Source organism: Aquarana catesbeiana, linkage group LG06 (genome assembly GCF_042186555.1).
Source record: "Aquarana catesbeiana isolate 2022-GZ linkage group LG06, ASM4218655v1, whole genome shotgun sequence".
Taxonomy (NCBI): domain Eukaryota; kingdom Metazoa; phylum Chordata; class Amphibia; order Anura; family Ranidae; genus Aquarana; species Aquarana catesbeiana.
Genome location: NC_133329.1, coordinates 385,415,418 through 385,436,097, shown reverse-complemented (window position 1 = coordinate 385,436,097; position 20,680 = coordinate 385,415,418). Strand labels below are relative to the sequence as shown.

At 41.6% G+C, this 20,680-nt stretch overlaps 1 protein-coding gene across 3 annotated transcripts in view; it reads right to left on the bottom strand.

Annotated features, from left to right (window-relative positions):
* Positions 1 to 889: 889 nt before the first annotated feature.
* The window catches only part of CCNT2 (cyclin T2), a 32,214-nt gene continuing 12,423 nt past the window's right edge, over positions 890 to 20,680 (bottom strand). The window contains exons 7-10 of one of the 3 annotated variants that reach the window (XM_073634285.1): positions 19,339 to 19,502; positions 17,771 to 17,841; positions 15,607 to 16,744; positions 890 to 15,508 (exon numbers count right to left, since the gene is read on the bottom strand). In XM_073634285.1, the coding sequence (XP_073490386.1) occupies positions 15,441 to 15,508; positions 15,607 to 16,744; positions 17,771 to 17,841; positions 19,339 to 19,502 (1,441 nt within the window). In that variant the 3' untranslated portion in view covers positions 890 to 15,440. Of the gene's footprint in view, positions 16,745 to 17,770; positions 17,842 to 19,338; positions 19,503 to 20,680 lie in introns of those variants that run through there. The other 2 variants (XM_073634283.1, XR_012245021.1) reach the window with 2 other exon arrangements.

Genomic DNA, 20,680 nt, shown 5'->3' with positions numbered 1-20,680 from the left:
GTAGATTCAAATGTTAGATTTAGAGTACATATAAAGCAACTTTTGTTGGGAGTATGGAACAGTTAAAACACCCGATAGTTTTTTTTTTTTTGCTTCTGTCTAGGTCTTGTTTAAGATTTCCCTTCAAAAGGCTCAACAGAAGAAATCATTCCAAGGTGAGGTAACATCTCCCCATAGACAGACAGGTGTCCCGATGGAAAATTTAATCTCACCTCCTATTCCAGTCACAACTGTAAAATTATGAAAATCTAGTCACTTTGTTTTGGTGACAACGATCACCAGCTCAATTAGGGAGGGCAAATGTCCCTAAAGGGGGAAACGACAGCAATTAAAACCTGACAAGGGTTTCCTTCCACAGTATCAAAAAAAAAAAAAAGAAAAGAAAATTTGACTGATACATTTTAAAGTGACACAGTTGTTAAATCAGGAAGTAAAAAAAAAAACAAAAAAAAAAAAACACAAGACCTCCCTGTAAAGAAGAGACAGTATACCTACCTGTCCTGCAGTGGTCAGAGAATTCTCGATCCCCTCACCGGGAGTGCTGGATGCAAAGTTCCCCATCAAGCATCATGGTTCCTTCCACTGGCCCCTACTTTATTATTGTGTCCCGTAGTGATGTAGAGGCCAGCTGGGACCAAAGCCCCTGGCAGGGGACAAGGTATCAAACTTTTGAAGCATGCAATATAAAAAAAAAAAAAAAGGATGCTCAGTTGCTCTTGAAAAGCACAAGGATGGTCAGTGCAGACTGCGAGACAGGCAAGTATGAGGTCTCGTCACAGGGGGACTGTGGATTTTTTTTTTTTTACTTCCTGAATGACAATAGTGTCACTTTAAGCCTGTATAATACTGAAGATTAAATCCATGCCTTACGAAAGAGATATATCACAAATTGTTTTGAAAAATATACACATTTTATTGCAAAAACATGATTGAATTACAGTATATAAAGAAAGAAGACTCGGTTTTGGACAACTCCAAATCTCCCAAATACATATAGAAGTGTATTACAGTCTGTTAATCCAAGATCTGTCAATTACAAATCACAGTAAGTAGTAACTATGGGAACTTTTTTTTTTTTTTTTTTATACTGCTGGGACTTGAATCTTTGTCATCCACAAAAAGTGAACTGCTGAATCTAATTGCTTTATCACATACAGTGCATTACTCAGGTTTAGGTTTCTTATCAATGTAGGAAACAAACATTCACTTAATCACATATTCACACATCACACAGAAAAAATGAACAGTACAACTGCTTGCTAAGGCTAACAGCTAGAGTCAATTCCCAGAGTTTTGTCTTTTTTTTATAATCCTATAATACATTTATGAGTTATATGCAACAGCTTGTCTTTCATTGATCTTTAGGTGGAGGTAGAACTTTCTAATGGTGCTGATTTGGACCATTTTATTTTTCACATCAATAAATCTTGCAACATTGAGGATGGCCAGAGAGCAATTGGCTGTGCATTGTTCATTGCACTACCAATGACCTGCTGTTTATATAAACGTGCATGACCAGCTTGGCATAGAGCATGTTAATGCAATGGAGTGGGGGAAGACGCAGGAGGTGCGGTCAACCTGCCAAGAAATTTCTAATAGGGAAATAGCATTAGTATCAGCAGAATGACCACGAAAGCCACATCCATACCTTATCTGCCCAACAAGGCCTGTGTAATGAACTGCTGGATCCACCTTATTCCTAGATATATTGTCTGGGTTAAACGCAGCTATTCATTTTGGTACTAAGGGCATTATTCTCTACAAAAAAGAACCACTGCAGTCCCTTCCTACATACACCATCTATCTAATACATAAAACAAATTCACAACACTAGAAAAGTGTAAATTAGTCAATTTTTACATTTCTACCCAGCCAGCAAGACTACTGGTTTGGGAATCTGATGCACTTATGCTGAAATTAGTAACCATTCTTCTCCAGTGCAGGTAAGATTAAAGCCCCAAACACACGGGCTGAATGCCGGGGAGCATCGGCCGATTCAATAGAAACCGGCCTAAATTCGCCGTGTATGTATGTATGACAGCTGGTTCCACCAGTATCTGTTGAAGGGTCATGACTAAGGATGAGCTCATGCGTGTTCGCACAGCCCACGTGCAGAACCCGCCAGGAAGTCGGCACTGCACTAATCACAGGCTGTGAGGCACTTCCCGATGCGCGGCTGCAGAGATGGGGGAAATGTCTCACTGCCTGTGATTAGCGCAGCGCAATGCCGACTTCCTGGCGGTCTCTGCACATGGGCTGTGCGAACACGCCGGAGCTCATCCTTAGTCATGACCAAAAAGGTCTACCTATCGGCGCTCCCAGAGCTGAGATCGCTGACTGGAGTGTTCTGGCAGAAGGGGGGCTATCCCCCTGTTAGAACACAATAGCACAACAGGGGAGATCACTGTACTAACATTGGATTGTTAGTACAGAGGCTGCGACCTGTCAGGTTTTATTTTTTTTGTTCAACCCGCTGGGTTGAACAAAAAAAACTAGTAGTTTGTACAAGGCTCAAGAAAGTCCACATCAGTCAGACAATGGACTTCCCCTAAGGCATTATGATTTTGCTGCATGAATGGGCTGCAAACCTTATGTATATTACTACAGTCCAAAAGTGACAGGTTAACTTTGACCAAATCACATTTTAACTTTTATCTGCCAAAAATACTGCCTCTCTTGTAATTTACACACATCTGCCATACCACATAGCAAGCAGGGGGACCTCAATTTTGTCCGCTTAGTAATATGGACTGGTCACCTCTCCACTCCCAGCCTGCTGCCTAAAGAGGAATGGAGCCTCGCCATAATCTCGAAGATGTCCAACATTTTTAAGTAAGGTGCCAGAGCTTAAAATTATGCTTAAAATTATGTTAGATGAATAGCATTACAACAAGCAAAAAGAAGGTGCGCACAGAGCTACAAACTTATTTGTAGAGTATGGGAAGTTAATATAAAGAGATGCCTGTATATTAAAATAGCAATTTCACATAATCAGATAAAACCTATCTGGAGTAATTACATGAACGTGAATTCTACTCAGATAGCAAAAATACATGTGCATCTTGTATCCCAAACACCTTTGCTAGGTTGCATGGTCTAGGACCCACCCCAAGCCGGTGATTGCACAACGAATGAGGTCATACATGTGCTTTACTGTCCTGTGTAAACCTGCCCATAGATGGTGCAATTTTCTTTCCTAAAAAAACAGGTTGCAGGAAAGAAAATCACTTTATTTCCCTATCAACATGAGGAGCCGTCCCTGCCAGGAAAAGTTATTATTGCTAGTGGCTAATTACATGAAAAATCCAACCTGCTGGTTGTACCCAAGACTTGGGTACAATCAGCCTGCCCATAGATGGTTCGAATCTCATCTGGATCAGTATAGACCAAGATTCAAACCATCTACGGCCAGCTTTAGACTGATTACACCTTGCAAAGCAACTTTCTTGCCGACTGGCCCAGAAACTAGCGCTCCTCCCTTTCCAAGTATGAGCGCTAGAAATTAGGCAAGAGTGAGACCTAGACCCATTTAGGTATTTATTAAAAAGATGAAATCTTACATCGCGTTAACATAAGTAAATACCTAAAATGTGTGCTTGGAGTAAAGCTTTAACATATTACCAACCTTAATATAGCAGGAAAATCAATTGCACATAATTTACACAGTGCTTCTATGTCACATCTATGTACAAACTACAGTGTACCAAATTATACAGGAGGCCATGAGAAATATTACAACTACATTTAAATGGAATAAAAAGTAACATTACTCACCAGTAATTCTCAGGAGCTGTTTAAAAAAGGGTTTACATCATAAAATTCACACAAATTTGGCAAAATATGGTGCAGTAGTTTACAAATACACCATACCAAAGGGTACTCAATAAATGTAAACAAGATGTGAAAGGTAGAATACATCATTCTTTATTTTAGTTATCAGAGTGGCAGTGTCCTACCAGACGTATATAGGGAAATAATTTTGTTCCCCCCAGAACTGAACTGATTTATAAAAAACTGTCAAAAACAAAGAAAGCTGCACCAGAGATTCTGCTCTGCACATACACGTGGCTGTTCTTTGTGTCACTTAGAGCTCATTTACACAATCCCTGCGTTTTATGTGCAGTTCCACGTGCGAGTTTACATGCATCTGTGCAAAATCGGTAGCGAGCTTGTATTGCAATTTTTAGGCCACCTTTTTTTTTCTGAGTTGCATTTGTGTGTGCTCTAGCATGTTTACATGCAAAAAAGAATGCAGCATGCTGTACTTAGGCACCACCATGGTGTGAAATAGACTCATTGAAATTACATTTTTTTGCATATGCATTTAGAAATGCGTTTGACAGCATCTGGTGTAAACGAACGTTTGTCTATAAAAGGCTACAGGACTTGCCCTACAGAAACTCCCCCTTTACGATATCGCAAGTTCACGTGGCAGTCACAGGCAACTGAAATGTTAAAGAAAAAAAAAATTACTTTAAAAAATAATTCAATTTCCTGCTTCTGGGGAATTCATCAATGGCATTCCCCAGAAGGAAAAGGTTGTAAAAACGATCTTGTTATGATAGCCCCCCCAGACAGCTACAACCACGATCAGTGACAGAAGTGAACAGAGTTGCACCTTCATTTGATGTAATCTTTAGCCATAATTGTTTTTAGAAAAAAAAAAAAAAAAAAAAAAAAAAAGTGAAGGGAAGATGGAAGCTGTACACCACCAAACATCAATAGCACTGTAAAAAAAATTTGGCTGAGTGCCGACGCAGCCTGCCTGGGTTCCTTCCTCTGACACATTTCACTAAAGCTGAACTCCAGCTATGATCTTCATTACATACTTACATTGGTCCAGCTTGAACCAACACAAGTATGCATATCTCATCTGTTTGCTTGGGATTGCCATCATTCACAGAATGCCTTGCATTTTTTATTTAAGTAAATACAAGGCATTCTCCAATTGGATGATGTGGAGGGGAGGTGACATAAATCGCCACTTTTTCATCGTGTCCTCCATTTTCTGGTTGCATGGAGTGATGCTCAACAAGGCGTCAGCTTGCACCCATAGTTGGAGAACAAAGGGGCTCCTAAAAGGAGATTACTGCAATAGCTGGAAGAAAAGTGAATGATTTGATTGCCCATAAAGTGGATTAGGTGCAACATTTGATGTAGATCAGCACAAAAGAAAGTAGAAAACAGCTGTGTTATCAATGAACACGTCAAGCAATGTTTGCTACTTAGTGGACATTTTTTGTAAGTAATTTTTTGTAAATTTCTAAAAAGCTAACTGCACAGTGTGCATCCTTATTACTTTTTTGGATTGGACTGGTATGTGTTCAAACTAGAAAGACTTGGTTCCTATGAGGATGTGTTCCCATCCTCCATTGCCATAAAAGAAGCTTCCAGTAGCCACTAGACGTCCGTGTTGGGAGACAGGAAGGGCTCTGCACTCAGATCAACAGATCTCCTGCCTCCCAAAAGGTAATTAAAAATGCCTTCCTTTAAAGCTGGACTCCTGGACCCCTAACCTAAATGCTTCCCATCCATCCTATGGACAAATGACGGGGTGGGGCATTCATCGTTCTGGGTGGACGTCATATGATGTCCTCCCTAGGCCATGCTGTATTGCAAAATATACCACCCACTGTGTCCACCTGACACGCCCGATGACAGATCACTGTACCGGGTTGCTGCTGGTACCATGTGATCAATCACATGACAATTGTACACAATAGATGGCTTCCATTCATTGTGTACAATACTATTTGCTCGCTGTGATTGGCCACAATGATCACAAGGTACAGGCAGGGTCAATCACCGTGCATCTGTAACCATGTGATTAGCTGGGGCTCAATAACCACACAGAATATAAATCCACTTTGTGTACACCATTTACCTTTGCTTACCCAGGTAATCAGCCTGTAAAAGTGGCAGTGACATCTCTATGCCACACATTCTGTGCCAAGGGCTGAGCGCTCTATAGAATGCCAGGAAACACTACAGGAAGGGATCGATACAAGACCAGTCACCTTGCACCAGAAGAGAGGAGCAAGGTCTTTACTACAAGAAACTCCTGCAAAGAGGTAAAAGATCACAAAGATCTGGAAGAAATACATAAAGCACGCCAGGATTCAAAGCACAAGTAATGCACATGGCCCCTTGTACTTATAAAATATTTTACCTCAAAAGGGTGGAAAGACTTAAGGAGGCACATGCAGGAGGTATTTTTTCTTCTTTTGTAAGGCTACTCAAGCAAGGCCACTTAAAGGATTTGCAGCTTAGTAAAAGTTATGAATATCATTTCTTATATGGTGCGGCTCACATGGTGTAGAGCGGAAATTAAAAGCGTGGGCTTAAAGTGCAGTCTGCCAGGTTTAACTTAAAGGGTATTTACATTCCAGTAGGGCAAATGCTAAGAGAGAGAGAGAAAGAAAGAGTTGTACAGTATGTATACAAACCCCCCTCCTATTAAAGAGGTCTAAAGTAACTGAATAGTTGACTGACAAGCTGTTCCAGGGCCCAGCTATGGACAGTTCCACGGCATTTCATTAACAATTATGTAGGTAAAATGTAGTTTTTGATTTCAAGTTTGGAATTTGCATTGGAAAACTCTTGCAAACTCTTAGACTCTGTTCACACTTGAACGTTTTTTAGCTCAAAGCTCGATGCTCAGAAACGCTCAACAAGCAAATTCCCATTCGTTTCAATGGCCCCTATTCATATTTGAGCAATTTGTCGCCTGTAGCAAAACACCTGTCACTCCAAAAATTACATGAACATCTTTTCAGGCAGATTTGAGCATTTTTGTCCCCATAGACTTCAATGGAAAATGCCTGAACAGCGAGATATGAGCTGTTTTTTTTCCAGGCATTTTAATTTCAAAGTATAAACAGAAAAGTCAGTGCTACTACCTATACACCACATAGATAGCAGAGCTCCCAGGTGCTTGATCCACAGTCGCTGGCTGAGTAGAGTAATGTAGAAAAAAATTATCTGCACTCTGGTTGTTGCTCTTAAAATTTCTTCATTTTATTTAAAAGCCACAATGAACAAACGCAGATTGAGTCAGTTGACGCGTTTCAGCCTATAAGGCCTTAGTCATAACCTTCAGTTCAAACAGCAGCTCCCCTCCCCTTTTCTAGCATCACTCCATACCTTACACAGCTTTCTATTGGCCACAGAAAAAACACCTAAATGAAAGACGCCTGAAAAAACACCTGAAAAACGCTCAGTTCAAGTGTAAATGTAACCAAAGGCAGGTTTCACAAGCGGTTTTTGCAGGTGTTTGAGAGCCCTTTCACACTGAGGCACTTTTGTGCTAAAAAAAAAAAAAAAAAAGCACCTGAAAACAGCTTACCATTAATATCAATGGAAGTTTTCACACTGGGGCGGTGTGTGCTGGCGGGCGGTGAAAAAAGTACTGCAAGTAGCATCTTTGGAGCATGTTGGGCGCACTTAAAGCGCCCCTCTGCATTGAAATGAATGGGAAGCGATTCAAAAGCGTCTGAAAAGCGCTGCAAAATGGTTCTTTTGAGTTACAAGACCTTAAAAAAAAAACCTGCTAACGCATCAAAAGCGCTCCACGTTTTATCTGGAGTTTTTAAGCGCCTCAGTGTGAAAGGGGTCTAAGAGGTTTTTTTTTTTTTTAGATTTGCAAATATAATAGGCATTTTTGCTATGGCCAACAGAAACCTGTTTAAGGTGTGGAGTGATGGTAGAAAAGGGGAGCTGCTGTGAGCTGAAAAAAGGTGTTTTGCATTGAAGTCTATAGGGACAAAAATGCTCAAATCTGCCCGAAACGTAGCTTATGAACTTTTTTGAGCGACAGGCTACAAAACGCTCAAATGTGAACAGGGGACATTAAACTGAATAGGATTTGGCTTGTTGAGCGTCGAGGTGAAAAGTGTGAATGGGGTCTTAAGAAGTGCTGAAGCCTGCTAGCAGCAGCCAACACTCCCATTAGGCTCTGTGTTCAACCTTTACAAACTGGAGCTGAATGGTACTTTAAAAACTTCAAAGCTTGCTGTTCAAACTGCTCTTATACAAGCTGAAGCCCATGTGAAACAGGACTCAACGAGAACCAAGAGCTGTCAGTGCAAGAAAGCGGACCATCTTTAGGATGAGAACACACAAAGAGACCGCAGGAACATTAGGAGTGGCCAAATCCACAATTTTGAATGTACTGGATAGTTCAGTAAAACCAAAAGGCTTGAACAACCACAGAAGACATCTGTGCTGAATGATTGTAGAATTTACGTACACTTTAAAAGCAGTCATTGAAAGTGAAGGATTTTCAACGCAGCACTGGAAATAATACTTATAGTTACTTTAAACAGCTACTTTTCAGAGCTTGAAAATGGAAGAGGGTGCGTGTGTGTGGGGATGGCAAAAAAGTGCTGTAATTCCTAAATGGCTAAGGCCCCATTCACACGGGATGGATCTGTTTTTCTCAGCAGGGAATCTGTCCGCTGATCCCCTGCTGAGCAGATGACATGTCAGTGTTCATTCCGCCTATGCGGTGCGGACACAGCCATCTCTGCTCTATGGGCATTCGATCTGATCCGGCCAGATGGAGAAAAGACCCCCTTCCGTTTGTTTTTGCCGGATTGCATTGGAGGTAGGTGAGTGTTAACGGACACAAGTCCGTTTACACCCGTTGCTCCACAGTGGAGAATTGAGGGATGATCGGGTCTGCCTGGAAAACAGACAGTGGACCACTCATGTGAAAGGGGCCTGAAGAAATTTAGTTGGACACCTTGACTTCAAGCTGAAAGTTTACACGTCAGTGTCATCCTGAAAGCCTAATCATTGTGGCAGTGAAGAGAGCAGAAAGTTTAAAGTTCTGTCACTGTCCAAATATTATTGGACCCTACTATCTTTGGGTGACACACAAGCTTGGGGTACTTTTGGTCTATGGAAATCAAAGCTTTCCTTGGTCATCAATTTTAGGGGTTGCATTAGTAGGTCAAATCCCACAATGCATTTTCATATCTCAAAGGCTGATAAAAGGAATTCCCATCTGAAACTTGCATGTTTGCCTAATACAAGGCCATGACAAAAACAAGTTGTAATTCACTTGCCACTTCCACATTTTGTTCACTTCACAGTACTTAGAATCCATCAGGTAAGCATGACACCATCATTAAAGCTCTGTAATGGTCACTACGATAGGAAAGAACTGGGAATTTTGGTAAGGATCTCTCACTCAGACACCAAAAGCCAGCATGTTCAATTCGCCAACAATCACACTATTACAGCGGATCAAAACCCCCCTATCAGTTATGCCACGTACACACGGTCGGACTTTTCGGCTACAAAAGTCCGATAGCCTGTCCGACAGACTTTCGACTGACTTTTGGCGGACTTGCGGCAGACTTTCTAACGAACGGACTTGCCTACATACGATCACACAAAAGTCCGACGGATTCGTACGTGATGACGTACACCGGACTAAAATAAGGAAGTTGATAGCCAGTAGCCAATAGCTGCCCTAGCGTGGGTTTTTGTCCGTCGGACTAGCACACAGACGAGCGGATTTCTGGGCCCGGCGTAGTTAGGACGTAAAGATTTGAAGCATGTTTCAAATCTAAAGTCCGTCAGATTTGCGGCTGGAAAAGTCCGCTGAAAGTCCGGGGAAGCCCACACACGATCGGATTGTCAGCCGTATTTTGTCCGTCGGACTTTTGTAGACGAAAAGTCCGACCGTGTGTACGCGGCATTACAGTCAAGAAAGTTTCCATATTAAACTGTTTGATCTGCAGTTACCATGATGCTGCACATGTGATCAGTTATCACACCAACTATTTAATGGCTTGACAGTTTGGCTGAGGGTCCAAGAAACTAACAGCATTCACTGAATGTATTGTTTTGGAAAACTAAATCTGGGTTGAGCTCTGCTTTAAATCTCAGCTTTACTTGGATCAGCCTTTAAAGCGACCCAGCTGTTTTTCTGCTACCTCTGCCATTTCCAAACCGTGCAAAAAGGCCATTGTGAGCTCTCCACGGCTTCCTTCACAGCTAACACTCCCTAGAGCAGCCTCTCCCAACCTTCTCAACACAGAGAAATCCTTCAAATAACTTTCTGGTGTCAACTCATAATAGATAAGTGTGATGGTCAGTGGGAAGGATGTTCCTTACACTTGTGGTCAATTGGAAGGAATCCCCCCCTTACAGATAGCTAAAAAGATTAATGGTGTCAGTGGGAACTTATCTGAGAGGCAGAAATTGCTCAAGGAACCCCAAGCAACCTCTGGAGGAACCCTAGTTGAGAAACCCTGACCTAGATAGCAAGCTGTGAAACGGTAAGAGTTAACTTTACCTACCAAAGTCAAATTTGCAGGAATTTAGACATGTGCATGTGTAGAAAGTCTGCCAAGTCTCTTTTCACGATTGGTTGGAATTACTTTTACAATTAACTAAGTGTGCTGTGATCAGGGAGTGAATCATCAGCCAATATAAAAAACCTCCAGCCAATTAAGGCATGTCATCATACCTGGGCAAGCTTATGGAAAAAAAGGTACATTTTTACAGCGTTTCCGAAAAGCTATCTAGGGATTGCTACAAGAAAATGCAACGAAGACCTTCAACAGCATCTAAATGCAGGTGTTAGAAGAGACAGAAGGAATAACAAGGGTCTTTTTACGATTGCGCATTCAGCGTTCAAGCCTATCTAAATCAAAAAACAAATGTACATCTTATTAGTCCTTACATGAGAGGGTGTTATTTTTCAGACTTTTTTGTTTTTTTAATTTGCACCTGGTAACGCTGCAAATAGAACTTCCTATCCCTTGGGCTGGCCATACAAATTTCTTTCCTGCATCCACAGGTTGCAGGAAAGAAACTCCCTCAATTCCCCCATCAACAGTGTTGATGCGGGAATACCTCCTGCAGGGCCATTGTCTTCTCCCAGCTGGGGGCGGTGTAAGCCATCCCCGCCGGGAGGCAAGCTATAATCGCAAGATAATCCCGCAGGCTGGTTGTACCCAAGGTGATCAACGATTCCAACCATGTATGGCCGGCCTTAGACTACACCTACTGCTTCATGCCATCTGTGGAAGGAGCCTCGATTGCTGCAAAGACTGGACTTTGCCTTTGTTCATCTCTAATGCATTGTGGATTGATGGAACTAGTAGTTTACAAAAATATAATTGTTTATGCTCTTTTCAGCTCATAGGAAGTGACAAGGACACTGCATTTCCAGCAAGATGAACAAATATTTCTGTACTTGTTAAAACTTTTCTGAGCCTGACAAAAGAAAACCAATGCAGTCACCACATCTAAGAATTGTAAGCTGTACATTATTACATTGTTTTGGGGTTTAGATACACTTTGAAAGAAAAAACAGATTTAAAGACCCTGAGAAGATGGCACGAACCCAAGACAATGATAAGCTAGTCAGGAGTGAAGAAACATTTTAGTAGCCAGTCGAGTCAATAGTCAGTAAATCTGAGTCAGGAACAAGAAGAGTAGGTTGGTTCACTTTTAATTATTATTATTTTTTTTTTTTTATTCCAAATGCATGATTTTCAGGTGTATATTAAAAAGCTTTTATCTGCTGTTATCACAAATAATCCCGAATTATGAAGCTAATTCTAGCATGGGCTTCCCCTCCCCATCCCGCCTAAATGGCAGGATGTCCAACAGTTGGATGTGCTGCATCAACACCTCACGAATAAACACGGATGGGCTAACGACGCATGCACAGTCCACTCTCACTCGCAGAGCACTGACCTCCGCTACTGCTGTGAGAGGGACTGCGGATTAGCGTTTGTGTTTAGGCAAGCCATGTTCTGGTAGCGGAGTGCTCATTGGTGAGGATTTGGGGCCACGCATCCAACGGTCAGACTTCCTGCCATCAGGACAGAGAGAGAAAGTCCATAGAAGAAAAAGTATAAATTTATTTAATGCATGGTGCCCAACCAGTGGCCCGCAACATACTGCTTTGGGATGGCTGATGCCGACCAGCTGTCCCAGAGCATCAGTGTTGCGGATGGACCTAGCTGTAGAGGAAGCAAGCAGCTGTGGAGGTAGGCAGTGCCGCAAAAGCAGATGCTTCCCCTATAGCACCGGCTCATCCAGATGGAGGGATACCAAATGCACTCCATGCCTGGGACAGCAAGACTACAGCCGGCGATGACTGCAAATTCGCAGAGAGGTGATTCCAGTAGAGCCATAGACCTCTATTATATCCTGTGGATTTGGTGCGCTTTTCAGAAAGTGCACCACACATGCAAAATATAATAGTCTGTGTCTAATTCCATAGTCTTTGGCAAAGTTCAGCTAACCCACAGGTGCACTCTGCACCTGTGGTGCAGGTAAACCACAGCGCATAAGGCCCCTTTCACACGGGACGGATCCGTGTTGATCCGCCCCGTGTTTATCCGCTGCTCAGCGGGGATCGCTCCGTTTTCCCCAGCTGAGCAGGCAGATGACAGGGCGTCTGTCCGTGTTCCTCCGATCCGCTCTGCAGACGGATAGAAAAATAGGATTTTCTTCCGTCCGCAGAATCGGACGAGAGCGGAGCCGGACAACATCGGGTGTTAGCAGATGTACATCCGCTGACACCCGCTATCCCATAGGGATGCATGTATGTCCGTATTTCATCCGAAAACGGATGGATGAAATACGGACATACTGTCCGCATGTGTGAAAGGGGCCTAAGTGTGATAGCAGGGGCAGTAAAACTCCATGGTTTATTGTGACCCACGATGGGTTATCAAATCCCTTAAGTACCTCACCGTTCAAAATGTTGAGCACCCCTGATTTAATGTTAGACAGCATCTTAATGTGCGCTTAAAGCTGTAATGCATATGGAATAATAAAAAAAAAAAAAAAAAAAAAAAAAAACAGAATTGAACTGACCTGTTCAGAAAAGGATAAAAAGGTTGGTTTGTTTTTTGTGAACTGGCTATCTGGAATTTCCCCAGCCTTAGAATAAATCGATGTCAAGGGAGGCACACACAAAGAATTACATATCCAGAAGACTTACAGAAAATGATACAGGTAAAAAGGTCATCGCGCAAACTTGTATTTACATTTATTATCATTCTGGCTTAACAATATCAGTAATACATGTATACATTGTAAGGCTAGAGTAGTCATTGGTTTATAGCAAGAATGCCGACGGTTTATTATAAATGAAAAAAAAAATATTAATTGCATACCGGCTAGAACCATTTCAAAGGTCACCTCCTGTGCATTCACTCAAAATCATCAGACTGCCACAATGAAATGAACGTTCAGGTATACAGAATTAGAGCAGAGTACAAACGTTCCAAGTTTACACTCCATGTTCTACAGTGAGCTTTGTTAAACCGTTTCTACTAAATCCCTACACATGATCAGAACAGCCATCTTGTGCCTGAGCCGCAATGCAGGAGCTTATGCCCACACTTCATGTCAAGTTTCTAGTGAGCCAATTTGCTGTAAGGTTTGTTCCAACTAAATAGCTCCCACCACTGCACACAGACACATTTGCCAAGCACCATCTCTATAACATTAAACATAAAATCCAGTTTTTTGTGTTTCCAAAGTGACTTACAATAGTGCATTCAGTTTCAAATACAAAGTAATGAATAAAAATATACGCTTTATTTTCTGGTCTGTCAGCACTGAGTACATATACAGTAAAATGAGAAGACTGGTCACTGAATAGGCTTGAGAAGATTCAGGAGGCAAAAAAAAAAAAAAAAAGTATATAAAAAAAAATTTACAGTTTCATTAAAACAACAGACCGCACATACTATGAACACGCAACATCCAGATGCAGACAGCGACAGAATGGAGGGGAGTGGTTTTCACGGTCATTTTGAGTAAAGTAAAAAACACGAAACCCTCCCAACATCAAACCTCACAAGTACAATGCAAAAGTCAGTGACAACTGTCCCGCTAAAATGAATAAAAAAAAAAAAAAAAAAAAACAAACAAAAAAAAAACAGGATGTAGCAAATTCAACTCTCGTGTGAAGACTGCATTTATTTGGGAAAGTTTATGAATTGGCAAAATGACAAGTACATTCTGACACGCTAATAAAAACAGTGATCCTAGGGACTATTAAAATAACTTTTGGTAAAAAAAAACAAAAAAAAAAAAAAAAAAAAAAAAAAAACAGATTACGGAAGTTTTTCTCTCTTTTCTTTTACAACTATGAAGGTTTTTTTTAATTTTTTTTTGTTTAAATGACATGAATCTACAATTACCTTTACCATCAACTCTGTCTATATTACTGCATCAAGCCAATAAACACTTAAATGCACTTCACAGCAAAAGATTATGTAAACTTTGTTTTTTTGTTTTTTTTCTTTTTTCCTACTTCCTTCGCAACCCTGAGGACTGAGAAAGAGCCAGTCACCGTGTTTAAAAAAATAAAACAAAAAGAAAAAAGAAAAAAAAGAGGCACGTGCGCTCTCCCCCTACTGCCGCTCTGGTGATGCTTACAGGTAAAAAGTCTGCTTCACAGGCTACAACAAAATGTCCTCTTTAGTGGTTTTCAGCTGATTCCATTAAGGCCTACAGTTTACTGTCCTAGTGCCACGAAAGCCTACTGATTCCAGGCCATTGTAGCACAGAATACATTTTTTGTTTGTTTTTTTATTATTTTTTGTTTTAAGGAGACGAGGCAAAGCCACATTTGTTGTGTTTAGTATTTTTCGATGGACTATGACGAGATAATAAAGTTAAATCTGTATATTGTTATTCTTACAAGCAGCTCCAAACCTGAGTATTTTATGGTTATATCTAAACATACAAAAATGTATGTACATTTTATTCTCCACCTTCTTGTAAACAGTTGTCCATATAATCTGTTTTTATCCCTTTATCTATGAGACATGCATATCATACATTTTAAATATAGAAAAAGAAAAAAAAAAAAAAAAAAAAGTTTTTTTTATACACATCTGACAAAATCTAAGCATCAAGGAACTGCTGGGTAGCCAACGCCGAAGGCGGAGTCAACCAGGCTTGAAGCAATCTATCGACTTAGAAGCAAACCCATCCGCTCTCTTATGTTCATAGAATTGAAGAAATACTGAATTTTTCTTTTTTTTTTTTTTTGCACCTTCCATGCAATTACAGTATTTATAATAACACTATCATATGTGGAGATAGACATTTCACTAAACCTCTTCTTTTTTGAGGGATAAGAGCAGCACTTAAACATTTATTGAAACTGCGGCAACAGGTGTTACCATTGGTTAGATAAGGAAGTTTTTTTCCGTACTAACTTTTTCTGTTTTAAATTAAAAAAAATATATATAATATATACATGATAAAAAGGGGAGGGGGCAAAGAGGGTTGGGAAGTGGTGGGGGAGTGGGCAGGGAGAAGCCGTTTAAAATTTAAAAAGCGCTAATCACATGTTCATTCCTTGGGCACTTAACAGCGAATCAAGCATGTCGAATGTATCTTTGTAGTCCATATGCTGGCTGTTTGCACCGTACTCGTGACTGGCATCAGGGCCGTTGCTCTCCACTGGCTTCTTTTCCAGTTTCACGAGGGTGCTGAGATGCCCGTAGCCCACCTGGTATGTGACAGGGGGAGGAGGGAGTAAGGGATGGTTAAGAACAGTGTTGTGCGAGGATATATACTGCTTAACAGAGGAAGAACTAGTAGAACTACCTGAACTTTTGGAACTTTTGCCCATTTTGGTGTGGTGGTTGTAAGAGGCGTCATTGGAATGCGGCCTCTTCCTTGAGGAGCTGGAGCTCGAGGTACCACCATCCTTGGGCACACCAACGGGACTCCGTAAAACAGTCGTTGGCATCCCATCTATACAAAGTTTATTGCTGTTGTTGCTGCTCCCGCTGCTGTAGTGTGAATGGGAATGCTTGTGGCTGCTACTATGGTGCCGATTGGAAGAATGCTCTTTGTGCTTGTCTTTGTGTTCCTTGCTCACATGAGGGCTTGAGTGCTTGCTCTTGCCACTGCCCTCATCGGATGAGCTGTGTCGGTCTGCGGAAGAGACTTTTATTTTCATTTTCAAGTCCTCTTTGCTGGAGCCTCTCTCCGTCGGTGGGATGGGAATACGCAACTTAAGGGAGCCGCTTTTATCCTTTTTGTCGGAAGAATGTTTGTCGGTCTTCTCTGTGGTAGAGAACGGAATTTTCATTTTGATAGGAGAGGTGACGGAGCTGCCGCCAGGAATTTGTCCATGTTTTTTATGTGACTGTTGCGGTTGATCGAGGTGACCAGCTGGGATCTGATCGCAAACATCAATCTCAACCGTTTCAAGCTTGCGTTTCTCTCTGTACTTGTCCAAAGACATTTTATGGGACATTGTTACAGGAGGAGCATAAATCTGTCCGTGGTGTTTGCTGCTGGATGTCTTGTGACTGTGTTCCTGTTTCACTGTATGCTCAGAACTTTTCTCGGACCGATGATGTAAACCAGGGTGGAGTTGAGCCATATTGTACTGAGCCGCCGAAAGGGAACCATCTTGCTTCTGGCTGTATGCTTGATCGTTTCTAGGCTGTTCCTGGTGTTGAGGCCATTCATGATGGGATGAAATGGTGAAGGATGTACCAGGCATGGCTAATATTGACAGTTCATCAGCGTTATGGGTTGCCTGAAGGGGCATGCTTCCTGAGTTCAGGGCTACAGGTGCCGGAAATGCAGATGTTGAAGGTTTGGGAAAGGTGGCGCTTGAAGTGATGCCAACTACAGGGTCCACCAAAATTGAGTTCGGGACTAAAGAAGAGTTCAGGAGGGAGTTGTCAAGCTGTCCGTCTGCCTTGGGCTTCCTTGCAGCTTGGGTGGCCTGAAAGAAAATCGGAATTAAATAAATGATTGGAAATTCCAAAATATAAAACTGGAGGTAAGGATAACACAGGAAAGAATAGTTTAAAAAATTAAAATACAAAACTTGCAACTAATGCAAATTTTTGTTATCTATTTAATAGAGTTGCCCAATTTCTTCTTTGTTCATTAAGGCCCCTTGCACACTTGTGCGACTTGAAAGTCACGCGATTTTAATGCGATTTTGTTGCGACTTGAAGTAATGCTATTTCTATGGACCTCAAGTTGCATCAAAGCCGGACCAAAGTAGTACAGGGACTAGTTCAGGTACTTTAAAGTCACTGCGACTTGAAATAGCACAGATATGAATGCCTCTCATTGGAAATCATGAGGTACGACTTGTCATGCGACTTTGCAGTCCCAAGTCGCATGACAAGTCGCACAAGTGTGAAAGGAGCCTAAAGCTGACCTTTGGGCAAATAATAAAATAAATACATAAAATTCTTAACTGGGAGCTGTAATGCCAACTGAGTATTTGTATTTTTGCCCATCAAGTTCTGAAATTTACAGAGCCCTGCCAAAAATGCTGTTAAAGATGTAGACTGTAGAAGAGGTACAGTGGTGTCCCCTTCACTCCTAGCCTGCTGAATGGATACTGAAGACACACTGAAAGGCCCTCCCTTTCCTCCTAGCATATTCCTGTGAAGCACACATGACTGGCTTCGGATGCCCAGATTGGAAAAAGACTGATACCAAGTTGGGTACCTTTAGTAGAGCTGCATATATAACAAATTGAATTATCTATTAATGAATAACTGTAGTAAATGAAAAATTCCATAAAAAAAAAAAAAAAAAAAAAAAAAAAACATTGCAGGCATTAGAAAAATAGCTATTTCATATTTGAGGGCACAAATGAAGCTGCCTAATACTGCAGTAAGTTACCATGATGGAGGAGTAGTAACCAACTGGCAAACCTAGAACACCAGTGCACTAGTTGATTTAATCTCAATGGACATTTGCAATGGCGTTTCAGAACAAAACTCTTTACCCTCCAGTTGCGAATCTTCTTCAGTCGGCTAGGCGTTTTCTCGAGAATTTGCAGGAATTCGTGCGTCAATTCTGTAAAAAAAAAAAAAAATTATATATATTTATATATATAAAACGGACTACATGAGCTGATAAGAGGCTCTTTCCTGTTTTTGTCAAATAATTTTAGCTTTAAAGTGGAATTCCAGGTTATGTAAGCTTAAAGGAGTTGTAAAGGCAGTTTTTTTCATCTTAAAAGTGGAGTTCCGCTGAAAAAAAAAAAAAAAAAATTAAAAGTCAGCAACTACAAAAAGCGTAGCTGCTGACTTTTAATAATCAGACACTCCCCTGTCCCACAGTCCAGCGATGCAGGCATACGTACCCCCGTCCCTCTTCCCCGCGGCTGTCAAAATCAATTAGCCAATCAGGGGGGATGGGGAAGGGTCGGGGCTCCGTGTCTGAATGGACAAACGGAACGGTGACTTGGCTCCAGTACCCCCATAGGAAGCTGCTGACTGTGGGGGCACTCGATAGGAGGGAGGGGCCAGGAGCAGCAAAGAGGGACCCGGGCTGCTCTGTGCAAAACCAACTGCACAGAAGAGCCACGTATAACATGTTTGCTATTTTTTTTTTTTAAAAAGAGACTCTACAAATCACTTTAAATCTGCTCCCAACTTCTATTCTAATTACCCTGTAGAAGGATGCCTATACTTACCTATTCTCAGTGCGCTCCAGTTCAGTCACGTGATTGTCTTCCAACCGCGGCTTCAAGGGAGGAGGGGCAGCCGACCCCATTGCAAGCCTATGGGTGATGTCACCGCCCAGGCATTTTAACTGTTGTTGGCAATCTCTCCTCTCCACTGAAGGCTCCACCCCAGCAAGTTGATCGGGAACATTTTTGAAGGTTAAGGCAATTTAAGGGACCCCATTGCTGGATAACATGGAGTGAGCAGACTCAGATTGCTCCTACGCAAAGCAGCATATACAGCGTCAGTAATTACGCTTGGACCTCCTGAAGGAAAAGGGGTCATCTTCAACTACCACCTCCACTCTGGTTAAAGTGAATGGCCATAGGGCAAAATTAGAGACCGATTTAGAAGCTGAATAGGTATAGCTGTGACCCCTGCAATGACCTCTATTAGGCAGGAAATTCTGCCCATGAAATCTGAAATTGTGGCAGAAAATTCCCCCTGTCCCTGTCCTGGTGACATTTTCACCAGAACAGAAAATGATGAAAAACCTATAATTTTTGCCACCAGAGCGAAAAGGTAGGGGAAAAAAAACCTTTTCAGGTGTCAACTGTCCTTCACTTTGGAGAGATTTCCTCTCAATCCATATTGCATCTCTGGGGCAGAAAGTGACTGAAAAAATCTCCTCAATGGGATAGACGACACAAAATAAGTTGACAGTGGTTTTAAGTCTTCCCTACTCTATCCAAAACTGAAAATGGCTATACACTATGAGGACTGGATAAAGTTAACAATTGCTTTACCTTTCACCAAAAGTTACAGAAAATCTGGCATATTTAGGGATTTTAAAAAGAAAATATACAGAACCTTCACTAGTTTAAATATAAAACATCATTCTTACCATCCAGCAATTCCAATGTAACTGTTTGGTCCACGTATTCCCACCAATGCTTGCCATCAGTCGATACAGGTATCTCCCAATTGGACCACTTACAGGCCAGGTGAATGCACACGCATGCGATGACAGTGGGCTTGTACTGAAGGCAGAATGTAGTGAGGTGAAGGCTGAACATGCAGAAACAAAGAAAAGAAAAAAAAAAGAGTAGAGAATGACCATTAGTCACTTGTATTGATTATACAAAATAAAAATGTCAGAAGACAACAAATGTGCGGGAAATTCAGTTTATACCAAAATGGATCATTAAAAGCAAATGAAATCTGTATTTGAGATTTCTCATACCACCTTTTGATAATCTACCAGTGTATGGCCAGCTTTACACTACAGGACATATTCTCTCATACATGCACACCTGGTGACAAACACGCTATACTCCTTTAAAGCAGAGTTTCCACTTAAAAAAAATAAAAGTCAGCAGCTACAAATACTGCAGCTGCTGATTTTTAATAATCGGACACTTACCTGTCCCAGGGTCCAGCGATGCGGGGGAACGAAGCCCCGCTCGGCTGCGCCGACATTTTAACTGTGGGCACCAGACTGTGGCTCACAGCCGGGGACCCACTGCGCATGCATGCGCCGTGACTGGCCGCGCAGTCATATGGGACATGTCACGTGTCCCAGATGATTACCTAAAGAGAGGGGGAAGAGGTGATCTCCCTTCCTGCGCCGAGAGACGTCAGGAGTGCGCTGCTTTTTCTCCTGCCCCCAGCTCTTAGGCTCCGTTCACATCTAGGCGTTGCAATGTTACAGGCATTTTTACAGAGTTTTTGTACAGGTGTTTGGAAGTTGACAAGTCACCAATGTAAAAGCCGTAAAATGCCTGTAATCTGCCAAAAAAGAAGCTCATGTACTTTGAGCGTTTTGCTTTAGGCGACAGAATGCTCAGATGTGATTAGGAGTCATTGAAATGAATGGGATTTGTATTGTTGGGCATTTAGAGGCTTAGAGCAGAAAAACGCCCAAAAAAGCTTAGATGTGAATGGAGCCTAATGCAGCAGAGAACAGAGGGAATGTGATCACTTATAAAAAAGGGGGAAAGGTTTTTTTTTTTTATATCTATACACAAATATTTTGCCTTTCATTTCTATTTTAAACTGAATGGGTTGTTTTAGGCTGAAGTAGGTTTTTTTTTTTTGCTCTCTCATACCTGGACGATTCCTGTGGAAGCTACAAGTCTCTACAGTAATCTCCAATTCTACAAAGATAGCAGAAGTCTTCCAGGTCCAGTGCCAAGCAGCTGTAGCTCTGGTGAGGTGAGCAACCGCAGGGGGTCACTTCCTCTGCA